The sequence below is a fragment of the Poecilia reticulata genome, linkage group LG23 (genome assembly GCF_000633615.1).
Source record: "Poecilia reticulata strain Guanapo linkage group LG23, Guppy_female_1.0+MT, whole genome shotgun sequence".
Taxonomy (NCBI): domain Eukaryota; kingdom Metazoa; phylum Chordata; class Actinopteri; order Cyprinodontiformes; family Poeciliidae; genus Poecilia; species Poecilia reticulata.
In genome coordinates, this window is record NC_024353.1 from 4,001,449 (window position 1) to 4,018,971 (window position 17,523).

The window sequence follows — 17,523 nt, forward strand, 5'->3', positions numbered from 1 at the left end:
AAAACTGACAATATCTTTTTTCCATTAAAATGGAAAAAAAACACATCAAGTGCAAGGCAACTATTATTTGTATCCAAATTCTAGTTGTTCAGTAATCCGGGGGACAGGTTATTTTTTAAGTAATTTTTTTGTAGCCTAAATGACAACAATTAGCCCTGGCAACCATTTTTTTTTAGCTGAAAACTCATTGCATATTTTCTCCATTTGACTTAAAGTGTTGAACTTTACAACAAACTAAACATAGAGGTATGTGTACACATGTAAATCTCGATTAGAAACACAAGTATAACCCACGAAAGACAAAATGATAAATGACATGCAATACACACATTTCAAAAGACAAGCATAAAAGACATGCAAGTTTAAGATTTGAATTTATTATGCAGAAATAAATGTTTTCCATCAAATGTAATGCATTTCATTCTGTGATAACAGCATCTTATGTTTTTTTTTGTGTCGTGTTATCAGAGTGCCCTCGACCATAAAACGTCACAGATAAATTTAGAAACTGTTACATTATATTTGATGGGAGGAATCTCGACAAATTAGATTGTCATGCAAACAGAAAAAGATGAGACTATACAGTGAATGTAAAGAGAAATGCTACAATATATATGCAAGCAAAGTCAGCATGACAGACAAAGACATGCATACACCTCAGATCTGAACCTACAGACAACAGTTATGGACAGGTACTGAAAACAAGATGCACGACAAAGTAAATGTTGAATAGAAGAACAAAAATATAGAAGCATGCACATTTAATACTAATCACAAGCTAAATATTGATGTCATGCATGCTACAGTTCAATGCAGATCTCACCCACAAACTATTATTCACAAGACACTTAAAACGGAAAGAGATGCAGTCTTACAAGTTTGTTTTTTACCTTCACTATCTGACATTGTGCCCTGAAGATCATCCAGCAGCACATAACTCCTACCCCTTGTTGGCTCTTCTCGTATATGTTGCTGCTGCTGGGAATCTTGTAGGGACATGCAGGAACCAAATTGGTCCCTCGAGTCAGCTGAAATAGGAGGCAGGGGCCCAGCTGACGCACGAGCCATGCCCATTGGTTGACCAACAGGGCTTAACGGACTCTCTTCCTCCGAGTTCTGTGCCACGATAGGAATTCGTCCACGACCGCTTTGCACAATTGGAAGGCTGGTGGGCTTGGTGCGACCAGAGGGGGTTTGATAACTTGGACCATCTCCAGATGACTCTCCGTCTCCTTTAAGCCTCAGTGAAGAACTCGAAAGGTCCCTTTTCATTGACAAGTCCAGGCCGTAGCACGAAGTAGGTCTGGATGAGGGTCTTGACCGACTACCACTAGGATAAGCAGAGTCCAAGCCCAAGCTCTGGCCCAAATTTAGGGATCCAGCTAAATTGGCTCCCAAGGTAGACCCAAGATACTTTTGTTGCTCTGCAATATTCTTTCGAAGGCCAAATGTAATTTCATCCTGCAGCAGCCTGCTGGATCTGGGCGATGCACTGGTAGAGCCCAAATAGTTATAATCAGTTTCCAAACCCCTGCTGTCTGTTATAGAGGAATACTTGGAGGAGATTTTAGGATCTAGTATTGGAGTTTTGTGCTTTTGGTACAACACTGATGCTGGAAGTTGTTTTGCCGCCTGCTTCTCAAGAGTAAGTCGACTGATGCTGTATTTGTCTGACTTTGGATAGTGTCTTTGGGAATAACTAGAGACACCAGTGCTTGGAGTATAGTAGTTTTGGGAGAGACCCGTCAGTTGTTCTAAGCTTTCTGTGCCACCTGTACTTCGTCTAAACTCCTGCTTGAGCTGCTGCTTCAGGAGTTTTAATTCATAGGGTTCCTCCATTGTATCCTCTTCATCAGGAGTCTTTCCAAAAGCATGGAGCCTAGAGGTGGAGCCCAGATAGTCAGTAGACCCAAGATCTGCAGCACTTCTACGCAAAAGCTTCTCTGCCTTAGCCAGTTCCCTCTCGGCTAGACTATACGACGAAGACAGACCTGTGGAGGTCTTAGCTAACTCTGCAGCATCTTCCAGCAGCATGTAGCTCCGAGGTGTGTGGTGTTCCACCTCTGTGTAGTAGGAATCAGAAACAGCTGACATTGGGCTACCTGCTATGCTTCCCACCTCCAGGGCTCTCAGGTCTAGATGGTTACCGTATTTGTCATATTTGACACCAAGATAAGCTGACGACGTGGGATCAGGCTGACGACTAATGACATCGTATTTAGTCGCATCGAGCTCAGACAGGAGAGCTGCTTGCCTTGCCGCTTTCTGCTGCAACAAAAGCATCTGCTGATAACTCTGCTGCTGGGCAGTGGTGAGTGAAGGAACAGAGGAGTAGATGGAGTGAGATTGGTAGGACTGTGGAGTCTGATAGATTGACTGCTGGTATTGGCTTTGAGGATATTGGTACTGAGAGTATTTTCCATACTCATGCTTGGTTTGGGGAGGAGCAAAATCATCAAGTTCTGAGTGAGGAGCTGTTCTGGGGCGCTCAAGAAGATGATCCTCAATGTCCTCATCTTCACCACCGTCTTGGACACTCCTAGTCTCTCGGATGTTACTAACCTCACTGTCTGACATGTAATCTCTATCCTCTGCGACACTTTGTAAGTAGGCCCTTTCTCTTTTCTCCCTTTCCTTTAAAAGCGCATCTTTTCTGCGATTGATCCCCATCTCCAAATACCTCAGCTTAGCATCAATCTCTTTCTCCTCTTCGTCGAGTTCTGCCTGTCTTTTGCGGAGCTTGGAAGACTCTCGCTCAACCAGATCCAGCTCCCGATCAATGTCTTGTAAGATCTTGGCACGTGCCATGTTTGAATTTCGACACATCCTTCGGCGAGCTGAGTTCGTGGTGTATGCCGTCTGTCCACTTGTTGTTGACTCTTCTTCAGAGGGGGGATTGGGAAGAGTCCTTTTCACCTTCTTTTGCGTCCCCGTGGGTGTGCCACCTGATCCTTTCCCCTATAGCAAATAAAATGGTGACATGATTAAATTAAAAACCTCAACACCCAAACATGTTTGAATATCTGATAACATTTATAGTGTCTAGTATGTAAAGGCAGAGCTATCTCTGGCCTGTATTGCTTCCTTGGGTAAGTGATGGTATTTGTGTATCACCATTTTTGCTGTTTCTGCGTTTATTCCCATAAAAGTCACAAAACGTTAATGTGTACTCTACAGTCCAACAAAGTAGTTATTTATCTTTCTTAAAACCTGAGAGTCCTAATTTCTTTCTGCATGTTCAGCTTATTTTAAACAACAATTAATGAAGGTATGGAATTCTCACTGGTAACTTGCTGAGGGAGAATTTTTTTCATATCTTTTCATAAAATTTGCTGCGACAGAAAAATGTTTTCCTTAGATATACTTAAATCCATTTTACTCATTACAAAGCAAATGAGGAAAAAAAAAAACAACACCAGCAACATCCTGCTCATTTTCTGACAATTGACAAAATACATTTCTTTACCTTTGTGCAAGTGTCTGACATTTGTCACAGTGGTGCAGGATAATGTAGTACTCACCGGATGGCCTTCACCATACTGCGTACCAGATGTTGCCCTTTCTTCTCCTGTTGGACTCATGGGTTTTGGGTCAGACATCGATCGCTGCATGGTTTTGTGTCCCCGAGGACTTGCTGGAGAGGATTTTGATGGGTCTATACTTTCCCTTAGCTTTTGTGGGCTGGTATCGCCTAGGGACTTATCATAGGACACAAATTCAAGGGATTTGCTAGGTGATATACATGGTGATACAGGAGAATAGAGTACTTTAGGGGATTTAGGATGCGCTTGAAGGGAAGAAAATTCTGGTTTTAGGTTGGCAGACTGGGCTATTTCTAAGGGAGTAGGACGTTTCTTCGGTGAGGTCCTTTCTGAGTCTGACACCTCCATTCTCGTGTCCATTCGAATATTCCCATCCGCGTCAGTTTGTATAGAAATTTCAGTGTGGGCTTGAATAGACATTTCTGATCCCCCACCCCTATCACCTCTAGCAGTACGGGGACGGCTTTGTCGACTTCTCTGGGCCTCCCATTCCTCTTGGTCCTCATCATCAGTCTGGACGCAGCTATCAACACTCTTTTTGACACTTTTCTTTTTTCTTCCTGCTGTGTAAGCTTTGCTTAATACTTCGTCCTCCTCATCTGTCTGACATCCGCTATCTGTAATTTTTCGAGAAAGCACTGTGCCATCAGGCCCTAGGACAATGGCCTCCTGTACGCCATGTCCTGGGATGTCTGCACCTGGATACATCTGACGAAGCTTTTGCTCTTCTAACTGTAGTCGCAGTTGTTCTTGGAGTCTTTGTATTTGCTCAAGTTGCTGCTGTTGTTGAGCATATGTTTCTTTTTGCATCATCAGATGAGCCTGTCTTTCCTCCTCCTGCTGAGCCAGGATCTGCTGCTTCATGGCTTGCAACTCTTCTAATTCCTTCTGTACTAGGACCTGTTCTTGCTCACGGAATCGCTGGATATTCTGCCGCTCCCATTCCAATTCCTCAGCTAAGCGTTGCTGCTTCAGCTTTTCCATTTCTAGCCTCTCTCGCTCTGCCTGATACTGGCCATCTCCAGGAACCATGGGGGACGAGAGAGCTTCCAGTGAAGCGGCTATTGCCTCCAGGGATGCATCTGTATATGTGTCAAGGGATAAAGATGCCGCTGCTGTAGCTGTACCATTGACAGCAGCAACACCTCCCTTTGAGATCTCCAGGTTAAGAGGAGCATCTCCTTGTTCTTCTGTTGTGGAAATGGTAGAGAGAAAACTTTGGGATCTTGTAAGTGGTAAATTCTGGAGATTGGACAAAGAAGGCATAGTGTCACTTGTGTGCATACCTGAAAAGGTATTATAAGCTGTACTAAATATGGATCCTGGTTGAGTAGTAATTGCATATGTTGATGGGACTGGCGCTGCAACAGATGAATAGACCACTCCATTTGATGACCTTAAAACACTACTTGTCCCAAAGAGTGAACTGACAGCGCTTGTGGCACTTGAATGGGAATATGGGGGGATTGTCATTCCTGCATAACTGCCTTTCTTGGAGTAGTCAACAGCTTCACCTGTCAAAAGTCAAAAATATATTTTTAGTCCATGCTTTTTTAGACAATTCATTATGAATCAAGCCATGCCTTCAGCAAATAAAAAAAATGCTGGCAAGATAAAAAAATAAAAATAAAAATAAAACAATTCTACATAGAGGTGGAAGAAGCAAAACAGGCACATGCAAAAAATTTATGTTGAATGAAAAACAATAAAATCCATGCAAAATAAAACAAAAGAAATGAAAAGTCCACATTAGCCATGAATAAGTAGAGGCAGTTCAAAGTGACATTTAAGTGACAGATCCGCAATGTCACTGCACTGACCTGCATCTGATATCTTCGCTGAGGTCAGATCTACTGCTCCCTCTGTTGTGACACTGAAATTATAACTGTTCTTACTCTTGTACATGAATAACCCAGCTTCTGCAAGATTGGTGTCCGACATGGAGGGCTTAATTCCACCAAACCCTCTCATGCCATAAGGTGTTCGGTCAAATTGATAATGGTCGTCACGGTATCCGAAACGATCCTCAGGCAGAGGCGTGGTAGGCTGCTGAGTCGCACAACTTCCTGCAAATGGCAGCTTGTACACAACATCACAGCACACAGCTCTCTTCCCTGCTGTTAGATCCACTGGTTTGCCATCGTCTGCGATTACGGTTGTAACCACGTCTGCAGATGTCACATCAACCGATACCAAAGTATTGAAAGGTTTTGAGGTACTAAGATCAACAGCTCCTGCCACTGTAGTTCTTCCTGTAGTTAATCCGTTGGCAACACAGGTTGCCACAGGAGGGACTGAAGCAGTGACTGGGATGGCTTGGACACCTGCTGCACCTGTATTCGATCCAACCGAAAGGTTAATTGGGATTTCTGCTGTTGCAAGAGTGGAGGGCTGAGACTCAACTGGTCGATATATAATTTGAGAAACGGGTTCAAAAGCCTTATTTTTTGTCAACTGAAGGGGCACGGACGAGACTTGAGAAACTTCTATGTTGTCACATTGCTGTATTGTGGCAGAACAAGTCACAATAGTGATGCTGTCGGTCATTATTGAAACAGTGGAGGATTCAGTGCTGAGATTGACCACAGGTGATTGCACTGCACTGGTGTGGCGACTGACATCACTCACAAAAGACTGACGTCTGGAATCTGGAGCGGTGGACAGATCAACGCCATTCATGTTTGAATCTGAATCAACCTTAACAGTTCTAAGATCTACCACCTCAGAGGGAAGAGAGGTCGTTTCAGTTTGTGCTAGTATTTGAGGCTTAGGTTTCTCCATTGACATTGGAATACCAGTTGCTCTTGGAGCTGGTTCTGGCGGTGGTGGTCTTTCATGAACAACGGAGACAGTAGTTCTTTGAACTTCCGTAGTAACCACTTGCGATATGAGGTTAGGCATAACAGATGGCTGTGCTGAAGCAGATATGGCCTCAATTATGTGACAAGAACTAGAAACATGTTTCTCTGGGCTACAAATCTCTTGTTTTTCAATAGACTCTGTGACACGTGTATACGCCAGAGGCACTCTGGTTGTCTGAGGAGAAGGGGTTGGTTGTTGTTGAATTTGCTTTGGATATGGGTGTTGAGGCTGTGGTTGATAATAACCCTCATGCTGACCCTGCTTTGAGGGAGATGCCGGTCCAGGACCGGAGGGGGCTTGAGTTGTGACATTGTCAACTGGAGAGCTAGGCTGGGATGGCAGTGTGATGACTACATACGTGTCACGAAGATTGCTGGCATATCTTGGGGAAGAAGGAGACTTTGGTGAAGGTTGAAATGTCTTGCCCTCTGCAGAAGGGCTCAAATTAAGGACTGAGTCATTTGGACCAGTGGGAAGTACTGTAGGTCTTGTCGGAAGAGGGGCATGAGCAGGTGAAGCTGGCTGTGAACCAGGCTTTGGTGCAATTGGTGGTTTGACACCATGTGCTGGTCTGTGACTGTCCATAATCCCATGAATAGCTGGCTTTGGAGGAACAGGAGGTGGAATATGAGGTTTGTACGTTGGAGTAACAACTTGTCTAACAGGCGATCCTTGGGGTGAAGTCATAGTCACCGGCTCAGATTTTTTCACAGGTGCTGAAGCCTGAGGTGGAAGCGGAACTGGGGCTTTCCTGGGAAAAACTGTGGGTTTCGGTGGAGTGGGAGGAGGCTGGGGTGGCGCAACAGGTTCTTCTCCTTTTTCCTGAGAATTAGCCCGGCGCAAAATATTTGGCTTAGGAGGGACAGGGGGAGCTGTTGACACTACAGTAGATATACTAGGTGTGTACTGGGGGACTGTTGGTAGCGGTGACACATTAGCAATCACAGAAGCTGATGATCTCGGAACAGTAGTAGAAAGGTCCACAAGTTCAGCCCGAGAAGTAGAGGCTTCATTGTCAGGCTGCTGTTCTGTCTGTTCTGTCGTGGTTGAAGGGGAAACCTCAGATACTTCTTTTACATGTTCAGATTGCTTTTCTGATGTTATATCTGATGTTCCCGTCACCGCTTGTTCCTTTTTAACTGTAGTTTCATCATCAGAGGATAACTCTCCAGAAGAGCATTGTGTTACCTTTAAGTCTGGAATAGGGTGAAGAACCTTTTTTGATGAAGTACTTTCCATTTCTGGCTCAGGTTGAGTTGGGCTCGTTCCTGGAGTTAGAACTCTTTTCATCAACTCCTCGTAGGCTGCTTCGGCATCTAACAGTGGCTTCCCATCTTTGCCTAATGTCACTGTGCCGCTTTGTGGGAAGGTACTCTCAGCTGGTTGAAACACAATTTTTGGATTAGGGGCTTCATTTTTTGGCTTTATATTTTCATATTCCTGTTCTAGCTGCATGAATTCCTTTCTCTTCTTGATCATGTCCTCATAAACTTCATCGGGCGATCTCAGTTTTTTGGGTTCAACAGGAACAGACATTTTCTCCGTCTCTTCCCGATCAAAAGAATTATCGAGAAGAGATGGATAAACATAGTCTTCGATAAGCATGCCGCCATATACTGTTTCCTTTTCTGCTTGAATTTCACCCATGTCGACTGTCGGAGATTTCGCCTTTAGCATGATTTCTTCATAGGCCTCATCAGCAGATTTGAGAGCTTTCTGCTGAGATTTATCAGTGTTTTGATCATCTGTTGGGGAGTGAAGAGATACAGATATAGGCAGCCGATACGTTTTTTGCACTTCTGCTATTTTTGCAGCATGGATCTCAAATCCTTCAGGATCTGATTCAATACTGGGGGAAAAATCGGAGCAGGACGACCGTCTGATCTCCTCCATTTCGGCTTCCTGTCTCTGTTCCTCAGTTGGTGAGGCATCTTCAATTGGAGAAAGGTTGCTCGGAGGTGTCTTTGTATGCTCTCGCCTTCTTTGGGCCCGAATCTCATCCTTGTCTTTCTTGGACTTTTTTCCTGAGCCCTTTTGCTTTTCTTGCTCCCTGAGAAGTTCTTCCTCCTCCCTTAACTCTTCCTCTTCTGATGAGTCTTCAATAGTTGGTAGCATTTGCCCAGTTTGTCGGTGCTTCGCTTTTCTGTGCTGTTTACCCTCACCGGTACGAACATGACTTGGGCTGCTGTCGCTATCCTCATCCATGGATGAAAGAGACGTCGGCGATGTTCCGGGAGTGAAGCTAGATGCATGTAGGCTAGATGACCCTTCACCCCGAGACCGATCATCTGGAGAGTCTGTTAGACTTTCTATTTCAGGCTCTCCATCTGCACTAGGTATACATATAGGGTTGCTGATTACATTCAGCTCAAAAGATTGTAACTTGCGAGGTGCAGAAATTCTTTGATCTTTCTCTTCTTTTTGCTCTTTCTCATCCTCTTTGACAAAATCAGATTTGTCGGCTGACACTGTGAATTCCTGAACATCATCATCATCGGGACTAATAGTAGTTTTCTTAGTTAGCCGTCTTGTTTTTCCTGATATGCTTTTCTCTTCTTTCTTCTCCTCATTTGGCTTCTTCCCGTCATCTCTAATCTTTCGCCTGACTAAGCTTTCTTCGTCCGATGGAGAGGCGTCCTCATTCTCACTCATTTCTATGATCTGTTTCCTGATAAACTCCTCATCATCTCCGGACATCGGGCTTTCTTTTCCATAACTTTCGCTGCTGTCGTCCAGGGAATCTGCCTTGACATCAATTGGCACAAGAAGCTTTTTCTTTCCAGTACTTTTGGCATTCTTCTCTGAAAGGTTTTTATCCTCTTCTGAACTGGGCGAATCAGGCGAGAGAGAAAGAACCTCCAATTTGCGTCTGGTCTTTAAAGTATCGGTCTGTTTCTCCTCCTGCTCTGTCTCTACCTGGGCCTCTAGAATGGGAAGCATAGAGCTTTCTAGTTTTGCCAGGTCTGATGGGCTTGTGAGATTGTCTTCTTTAGCTTCTTTCACCTCAGGCTGTTTCAAGGTCTCCTCTTGTTTGATCTGGTAAATAGAAAGAAATTCATTGTTACTTCTGGCAGTAAATCTTTTTCAAAAATTTTTAGCATTCTTGTGCGGGGACGGCTTTTTCTTTCATACAGTAATGAAAAGTTGCAAAATTTTTTTTAGTCAACATAAAACCATTTGGTTGACTATATTAAAGCACACGTTCTACAACGTATTACAAATACATTTGACTATGTTTGAAAGACTTTAGCTACTTTCAACTATAATTAAACACCGACAACTATTTCCATTTTCTATATGCTATTAGTTTCTACACCCAATTTAGAAAATACAGCAGAAATATACAATGGTTTAAGGATCTACCGCTACGCTCGCTAGACATTACGGTCACCTCAGGAACTGCATCGTCATTGCCATGCTTTTCCACAGGCTTAGTTTGTGCATCCATTTGCTCCTCCCCGCTTTCCTCCCTCAAACCGGCATCGTGCTCACTAACTACAGACTGGATTTCAGATTCTGCTAATGGGATTGAAGGTACTACAGCAGGCACATGGTCTGAAGCTTCACGCTTCTCTGAAGTGGAGCTCACTTCTGCATCAAACACTGTATTGCAATCTTTGTCACACACTGCACTTGCTTCAGATACTGAAATAGCTTCCTGCAGGCTGCCAACGACAGCCTGTGACTCATCCTCTTTCTTGTCAGTTTCTGCCTCCCTATCCTTGACTGATGGCTCAACAACTTCCTCAGAGTCATTTTGATATTCTGTGGCACTCAACCCAGCCTCTGCCTCACCCGCACAGTCTTCCTCCTCACAGGTTTTATCGCCGGCTTTTGTTGTTTCGATGTTATTGGCTGAGGCTAGCACAGGTTGTACACTTTTAACTGGCACCTCAACAGCATTCGCTTTTTGCCGTCTTGATTCGACAGATGGTGGATCAGAGATAACCGCTGCTTTGTCAGACTGTTCATCCATCTCTAAAGTGCTATCCGCCAGGCTTTGTTTTCTTGTCTGTGGTACAGCCTCTGCTACTGCAGGAGAGTCTTCTTTTTCTTCAGATTTCTGTAACGACGCCGTCATCTCAACAGGGCTTCCTTCAATAGCCTCAGACTCAGTTTCTTGCTGTATAACTTTATTTATCTGAGCATCCTCTTTTGGCATCTCCTCTGGGACAGTTACTGCTGCAGCACTTTCCTTTTCTACCTCCTTTTCTTTCTCCGTTAGAATATTTTCAGCATTGTTGCTGACTGCCCCAATTAAGCATGCTTCATCATCATGTTTTCTGAGAACTTTTTGGTCATCAACTGTTTCTTTTGTAATTCCCTCCTCTTTTAATGATTTCCCCTTCTCTGATTTTACCTCTGCTGGTTCTGCTGTGCCTACTTTTACTTCAGCGTCAACTCCCACTAGTTCATTATCTTTCTCAGGTGTTTTATCCAGAGCAATTTTCTTGTCGTCAATAATTTTCTCAGAGTCTTTCGTTTCACTGGCGTACTCCATATTTGCTTTCTCTTGAACTTTAGTTTCTTTCTCTAATGGAGCTGCAACAGGAGAGACATATACCAAATCTGGCTCTTCTTTATCTGTAGCCTGTTTTTTTGTTTCAGCTTCCTGACCAACTTCCTCTAACACTTCAGGAGAATGTTTATCTTCAATGACTGAAGAAATCTCTAATTCTGTATCGTTTGCTGGTGTTGCTCGCAATGCTTCCCCTGTGTTGTCAATTGCATCGACTTTGGCAGCAGGGTTTACAGAGGTTATGACCTCTGATGCTGACATATTATCTGCAGTAACATCATTAGAAACAACTGCTGCAACAGTGTCTGCCCCAGATTCTCCAGTGATGTCTCGTTTGTCGATCTCTAATGTTGCGTCTGATAGAGTTAGCTCTGGCATATTTTGGGGTTCGTCAGTTGAAACGCCACATATTTTCTCTTCGTTTTCGTCGGTCGCAGTCGAGTCTGGATTTACTGGAGGTGAAGTCTCCTCAGTGACTGTATCATGGATCACCGAAGCAGCTGGCTCAACTGTCGCTTCTGGGAGCTTCTCAGGTGTCGACTCCACGATTTTATGATCTTGTGCAGGAGCTGCACCCTCGCTTTGAGCAGTCTCTGCATCCAACCCAGTTTCTACCTTGACAGAGTCAGCTGTGTTACCTAAAACAGCATTTGCCGATTGGCTTTGTGTTTCATCTTCAACAGTTACAGACAGACCCTCTGCCCTAATGTCAATGCTATCTTGTTGCTGGACTGCTGGGATTTGACCGGCAGCTCCACACTGTGTTTGCAGTTCAACATTAAGAACCTGTGCGTCAGACTGAGGATGATTCTCTGGCGCTTTCTCACAGCTACTCCGTTGTTCCTCAGCTGCTAGAATTTCACTGACATTTGCGCTCTGTGTTTGTTGGTTAGTGTCAGGTAGCACTGTGCTCAGTTCTGCTATGTTCTCAGAACTGAGCGGTTTGTCTTCAACAGGTGGGATTTCTGAGTTTATCTCAGCTAAACTCTCCGAATTTAAAAGCTGCTGATCAGACGGTGATTCATCTGCTAATGAGCGCGTTATCAGTTCTTCTGAATCAGGCGTTTCCTGAGGGACGGCCTCTACAGGAGTGTGTGTGTGTTCAGGTGAAACTGGTGTGGATGCATTTGCTACCTTGATCTCGGCAGCAGGTGGGGTTGGATCTATTGGTTCAGCTACAGGTTTGCTATCTACAGCAGCAGGAACTGGGGTGGCGGAGGGGTCGGGGGGCGGAGCGGGTTCTTGCTTCTTTGGGGACGCCGTGGATGGTGGTGGGACGTCTCCCAGCTGGCCTGACATTGCTTTTTGAGTCTGACAGTTCAGGCAAAGCCATTCCTTCTGCAAGACAAACACGATGACAAGTATTCAGTAAATACAAAGCCTCCAGATCTGTTTAACAATGACAAGTTTCTCATGTTCAAAGTTATCATTAGCAAAAAAAAAAATGCTTTTATGTTAAGTATTTCATACATTTTTGTAAATGTGTTCAATAATTTTCCATCACTTATTTCACCAGAGTTTCAGATAATTGATGGGCTTTTTTTGTCATATTTTGGGGATTTGTGTCCAACATTTGCTGTGAATTTTATGCCAATAGCCTCACTAGGAAAAACAAATTAGAAACATGCCAATATTTGTAAATGTAAACGTAAGCAAAAATACACTCAGCATCAACACATTTCATCTGAAAAACACAACATAAAATCTCATTGAATTTTTCTGACTGTGCGCATGTGTAAACTGTAAGCTGGCAGGAGAACTGAAAAAATTGCAGTCAAAGTCCTGACTCTTGTTCTAATGATACACATTTTGCTATTTATGCAAAGTACAATAGGTGGCTACAAATCCCTCTTCGAAATCACCTGGTGCAAAGTGCCTTTATAGCAGTGTTGTCATGCTGCAACTGTTTTATTAGTGTTATCTATCCCCATGTGTTTGCTGTAAAACAGTACTCTAGCGGAAGATGCTTTACGTAAACTGAATGCCCTCCTGTGTGCTTTTATTCAAGAAGTGGATCTATTGTTGGTATGCAATGTCCCATGCTGCTTTGCTAAGGCGGAAAAATGATAAGCAATCAATACGGTGAGACTGGAGATCAAAAAATAGCACAGACTCGCACACTCTCGACATATTCTTGAGTAGATGCGAGGCGCAGACAAATACCTCGGTTCACAGTTTGCCAAGTGTGCCAACATCCTTCTATAACCTACCCCGACAGGATTTAGTGCTAAAAATGAATTTCAGAGTCACGCAGCCCATCTCTGCGCATGGAGAGCTGGAGAAACAGCAAGACAGGAGGGAGGTGGAAGACGATGACAGAGGGGGGAATTTAGCAGCAGCTCAGCTTGATTAAGTAAGGCATGAACCGCCATGTTGTAGCCCATGCCTTGGAATGATTAACACACCTGCATGTGGATTTCTCTAATAAGAGCATGGGAAGGCACATAGAGATGCACTGCTTCCTGACACAGAACCATGATGCGGGGGGGTTTCAGCGAGATGACTAGAAAGAGCAGGCACTGAAAGGTAGAGAGAGATATGGCTGCAGATAGAAATACTCACTCCGGCTGTTAGTGAGCTCCAGCCTCCTCAGAGCCTGTCATCACTGACGTTATCGAGAAATTTCAATGGGAACGTCTTCCTACCCATTCCCCTCGGTCACTGTCTCTCTTAGAGCTACTGAGGGGAACTGAGCCAACTGCAGCCTCCACACAGAAATAGATTCCTTTCAACTTTTTGCCAAAGAAAAGGCAAGGCTGATAAAAAAAAAAAAAAAAAAAAAACTGAACATGTATAAATGCAACACACACAAAATCGATGGAGATTTCATAACTTACTCAGCAGAATGGACATCACTCCATGAGTCAATACTTTTTTTTTTGACAATTAGTGATAATTTGCTTCTATTAAGTCATCTTACTAATCCATTCACTAAGTCTGTCAACAAAGGCTATACAAAATCCATATTTATATACAGAATAACTAGTTTCAGCACCAATCTAAGCACCAATCATCTGATGCCGTACTGTTCTAATTTATGAAACAGTATGTTGTGATAGATTGGGTCAAGTACTTTTTTAAGGCCTGTGACAACCTTCGCCTTTCTTTGGACTCATGTTAGTTTTAATTTCTCCAATATATGTAGTGCATGTATGGAAGCCCATTTCCGCCATGAAAGAAAAAATAAAAAACTAACAGGAAGTCATAATTTTGACTGTCAAAGTCATAGTTATGAGATTCAATTATATTAAATTATAACTTTGAAAGTCAAAATTATGAGTTTGAAAGTCGACATTATGACTTCCTGTTGGTCTTTTTTTTTTTTTTTTTCATGGCAGAAATGGGCTTCCATATAATGCACTTATTAAGAACAGAAAAATAATTTTCACACCATTATGAGTTTCGCTAATTTTATTTTGAGGCCACAACAGCAAATTGACGGCTCGAGGTGCATGATGAGAATAAAATTTAATTGTAACTGAACTCATGAAAGCAACAAAACAGGCTGGCGGCAATAAAAGAGGATCTTGCATTGAATGAGAAAACCAAATAACTCCTTTAGACAGGGAGATGGATTCCTGGAATTCTAAAAAAGGTGAGTTAATTAGCAGATGAGAAACAACTGGGTAACGCAGGAAGCTGAGGGACTGGTGGAAGGTGTTGAGTAAATTAGGGAACACAGAAAACAATCACGTCAACCAAACAGGACAGAAATGCAAGTTTGGGAAAAATGAAACTCAAAATACTACAGATTGTGATAAAAACTGACATGCATATTGTATTGTGAAACTCTGTCAGATCCAGCAATAAGTATGCTTTCCTTTTTTTTTATATAAAAGAACAGTGTTAGAAGAATTTTATCCGACATGATTTCATTCACTTTTAAACCCTAAAGCTTTCGATAAAATTAAAGTCTGAATGTTGTTGCCCTTCTTCTCACTGATGAGTTTCCATCTTAATTATAATGCATCAAGCTGCTGGTGGAACATTACAGCCTCAGCTCCTTTGTGAGCCAAAAAAGATCTTTGCCTATTGATGTAGTTGACACTGCCTGGTTCAGTGGGCTGAGATCAGATGGGTCCTCTTTTACTATTATACACCAAATATTTCTTATTTGAAAAAAGAAACTAAATAAGGAATAGAATATATTTCATCCTAAATAAATAAGAGACAAAAACGAAGATCATTTAACTCTTAGAAATCAAACAGCAGACAAAAAGCCAAAGAAACGTCTCGGCGCAACGCTAGCTCTGGCTCCCGACACCGGTAACTAGGCAACATTTCAATATAACAGATATTGTTCGAGCTTTATTGAAGAAGTGACATCTCTGTCTCTGATCAAAAAGTGATTCCAAGCGCCAAGAAGCTGCCTTGCACACCTCCATCGTATTTTAAAAAAAAAAAATTTTTTAGCAATCTTATGGTTCATGTTCACGAAATGATTTTTGCCAGACAGTAAATTTTTACCAATAAATGCAGTGTAAGTGACTCACAGATATGAGTCACGAGCGCTCAGACAAATTACAACAGTCAGGTTGTCATGCTCTGTACTCCTTACAGCTGCAGCGGGTGATACCCGTATCTTTTATGACGCCGCCTTCCCACTCCCCCCCTTCGTCCACTCAGGCTCCCTTTTTCTTTTCTTTTTTTTTTGTCACAGTAGCTTATTGTCTCTCCTCTCCTCTGGCCTGTTCTTATGATTTCTACGTCGGGACGTTGTTTAGTTTGTGCTCCTCATGCCACCGCACAACAAAATTCCACTGGTATGCAAGTGTTTCAATGAATCCGCTAAATATAAAAGATCACATCTTATAACTCTCCAAAAATATACTGGACTTTAGTTTCATGCTTCGCGCATAAAGAATTATTTGCAGTTAAACCTTTTGCTTATTCCAAGCTGTTTTGTTGGTTTCTCCATATATCATCTGAACAAATTAAAAAAAAAACAGCCAGTATGTGATTAGGTGGGGGGGGGGAGTGAAAGAGAGAGCAGCGGCAGTCAGGATGTAACAGCCTGTACTAACAAGATGAGGCCGGTGCCAGAATGTGTGGGTTTTCAAGTCTCAGTGAGGTTCTGCCTGCCTGTCCTCCAGTCTCTGATGAAAGCTCAGTGCTGGCACGCTGGATGCTTCGCGCCCCCCCACCTCACCCCTCCAGCCATTCTCCTTGGCACAAAATGCTCAGTAGCTAAAATATGGCTCTGGCCAAAGCAGGCAGAAATTAGTAAATTAGACAGGGGATGAGGCAAAATCCTTGTGGAGGGCTAACTGTCCAAATCGCCACTTGCTAAACCTGAAAAAAACGATGCGGTGCCTTGCAAAAGTATTCATACCCCCATTAAAATGTTCACATTTGAGGTATTTTTAGAATATGTTATGCATACTAAAAGAAAGCTTTACACACAACTGTGATATTGTTGAATACCGTGATGACATCAGTTGCAAAAAGCAATCATCTTTCACTCCCGTTCCCCTCTAAAGGCCCCCATCCGTTTCCGTGACAATTACATTTCAAATCAGGTAAAAGTCCATCTAAAAGGGTCGAATACATTAAGAGGGCGCAGAATGTAAACTATATTGCCTTTGGAATATTAGACAAAAACAAAACTTCCCATTATTTTTAATGCCGTGTGCATCCAGTCTGAGTGCGTTCTTGCCGTTTTTCAAAGATCCCTGGGTAAACGTTGCTATCTTCAGATGTGCAAAAATGATAGAGGCATACCTCATATGACTTGTAATTAAAATGGCAACATCCAGTGTTTTTCTAAAGTGTTTGCTCAGCTGAGAAGAACACAAAGGCACAGTGCAGCACTTTTCGGATTTCTTTTTACACATATTTTAGTTTTTTTTAAAATAATGCATCGTTTTCCTTCAGCTTTAGAACCATATAATACTTTCTGTTTATGTGACATTAAAATATATTGAAATTTGTAGTGTTAACATTAGAAAACAATCCCACTTTAAGAGGTATGAACACTTTTGCAAGAGGGATATACTTTTTATTTGCTTGCACTGCACCTTCCAAATTAGTTAATTAATTCAACTAAAAGAATCCCAAAAAGACTAACATGTTCCCCATTTCAAATCATAAAATTATGATCCCCACAGAATGACACTGTTAAAGGAGGAGATACGACAGAAGATAATGGGAGGGGGCAGCCCTCTAGTCCCTCGTGTTCTCCCCCTCTCCTGCTTTAGTGGATCTCTTTTGTGGCTGTTACTATTTTTGCACACATCAGGCTCTAGGCCAAGTGATGGTGAGAGCCGTGAACACTGCATGGAGTGAATACAGATAAAAAATTTAAAAAAATACATAAACAGCAACAGATCTACCTAAAGACCGGCCTGTTAGGTGATACACAAAACAAAGCGGACGTATTAACGATTAGAAGACTAATGAATGGCAAGTTGGTGATGAAAGCCCGGTGTGTGTATCGTTGGTCTTTATCTGCCAGTGCAGATTGTGGGGAGTTCAGAACGGGAGAAACTGTGGACGTGATCGCAGAATAACGAGAAGGAGGAAGACAAAGTAATTTTTTAGATCTTCCAGTAAAATGGATAGAAACATGGCTTTGTTTGTCTAAATTTATTTTTGAAATAT

General features: G+C 42.6%; 1 protein-coding gene across 7 annotated transcripts in view; it reads right to left on the minus strand.

The window, feature by feature from the left end:
- The window catches only part of pcloa (piccolo presynaptic cytomatrix protein a), a 52,430-nt gene that overhangs the window by 23,127 nt on the left and 11,780 nt on the right, over positions 1-17,523 (minus strand). For 5 of the 7 annotated variants that reach the window (XM_017302720.1, XM_017302719.1, XM_017302721.1 and 2 more), the window contains exons 4-7: positions 12,058-12,261; positions 5,363-9,440; positions 3,522-5,056; positions 891-2,958 (exon numbers count right to left, since the gene is read on the minus strand). In XM_017302720.1, coding sequence (XP_017158209.1) covers positions 891-2,958; positions 3,522-5,056; positions 5,363-9,440; positions 12,058-12,261 — 7,885 coding nt within the window. Of the gene's footprint in view, positions 1-890; positions 2,959-3,521; positions 5,057-5,362; positions 9,441-9,795; positions 12,262-17,523 lie in introns of all 7 variants that reach the window. The other 2 variants (XM_008400615.2, XM_017302718.1) reach the window with 1 other exon arrangement.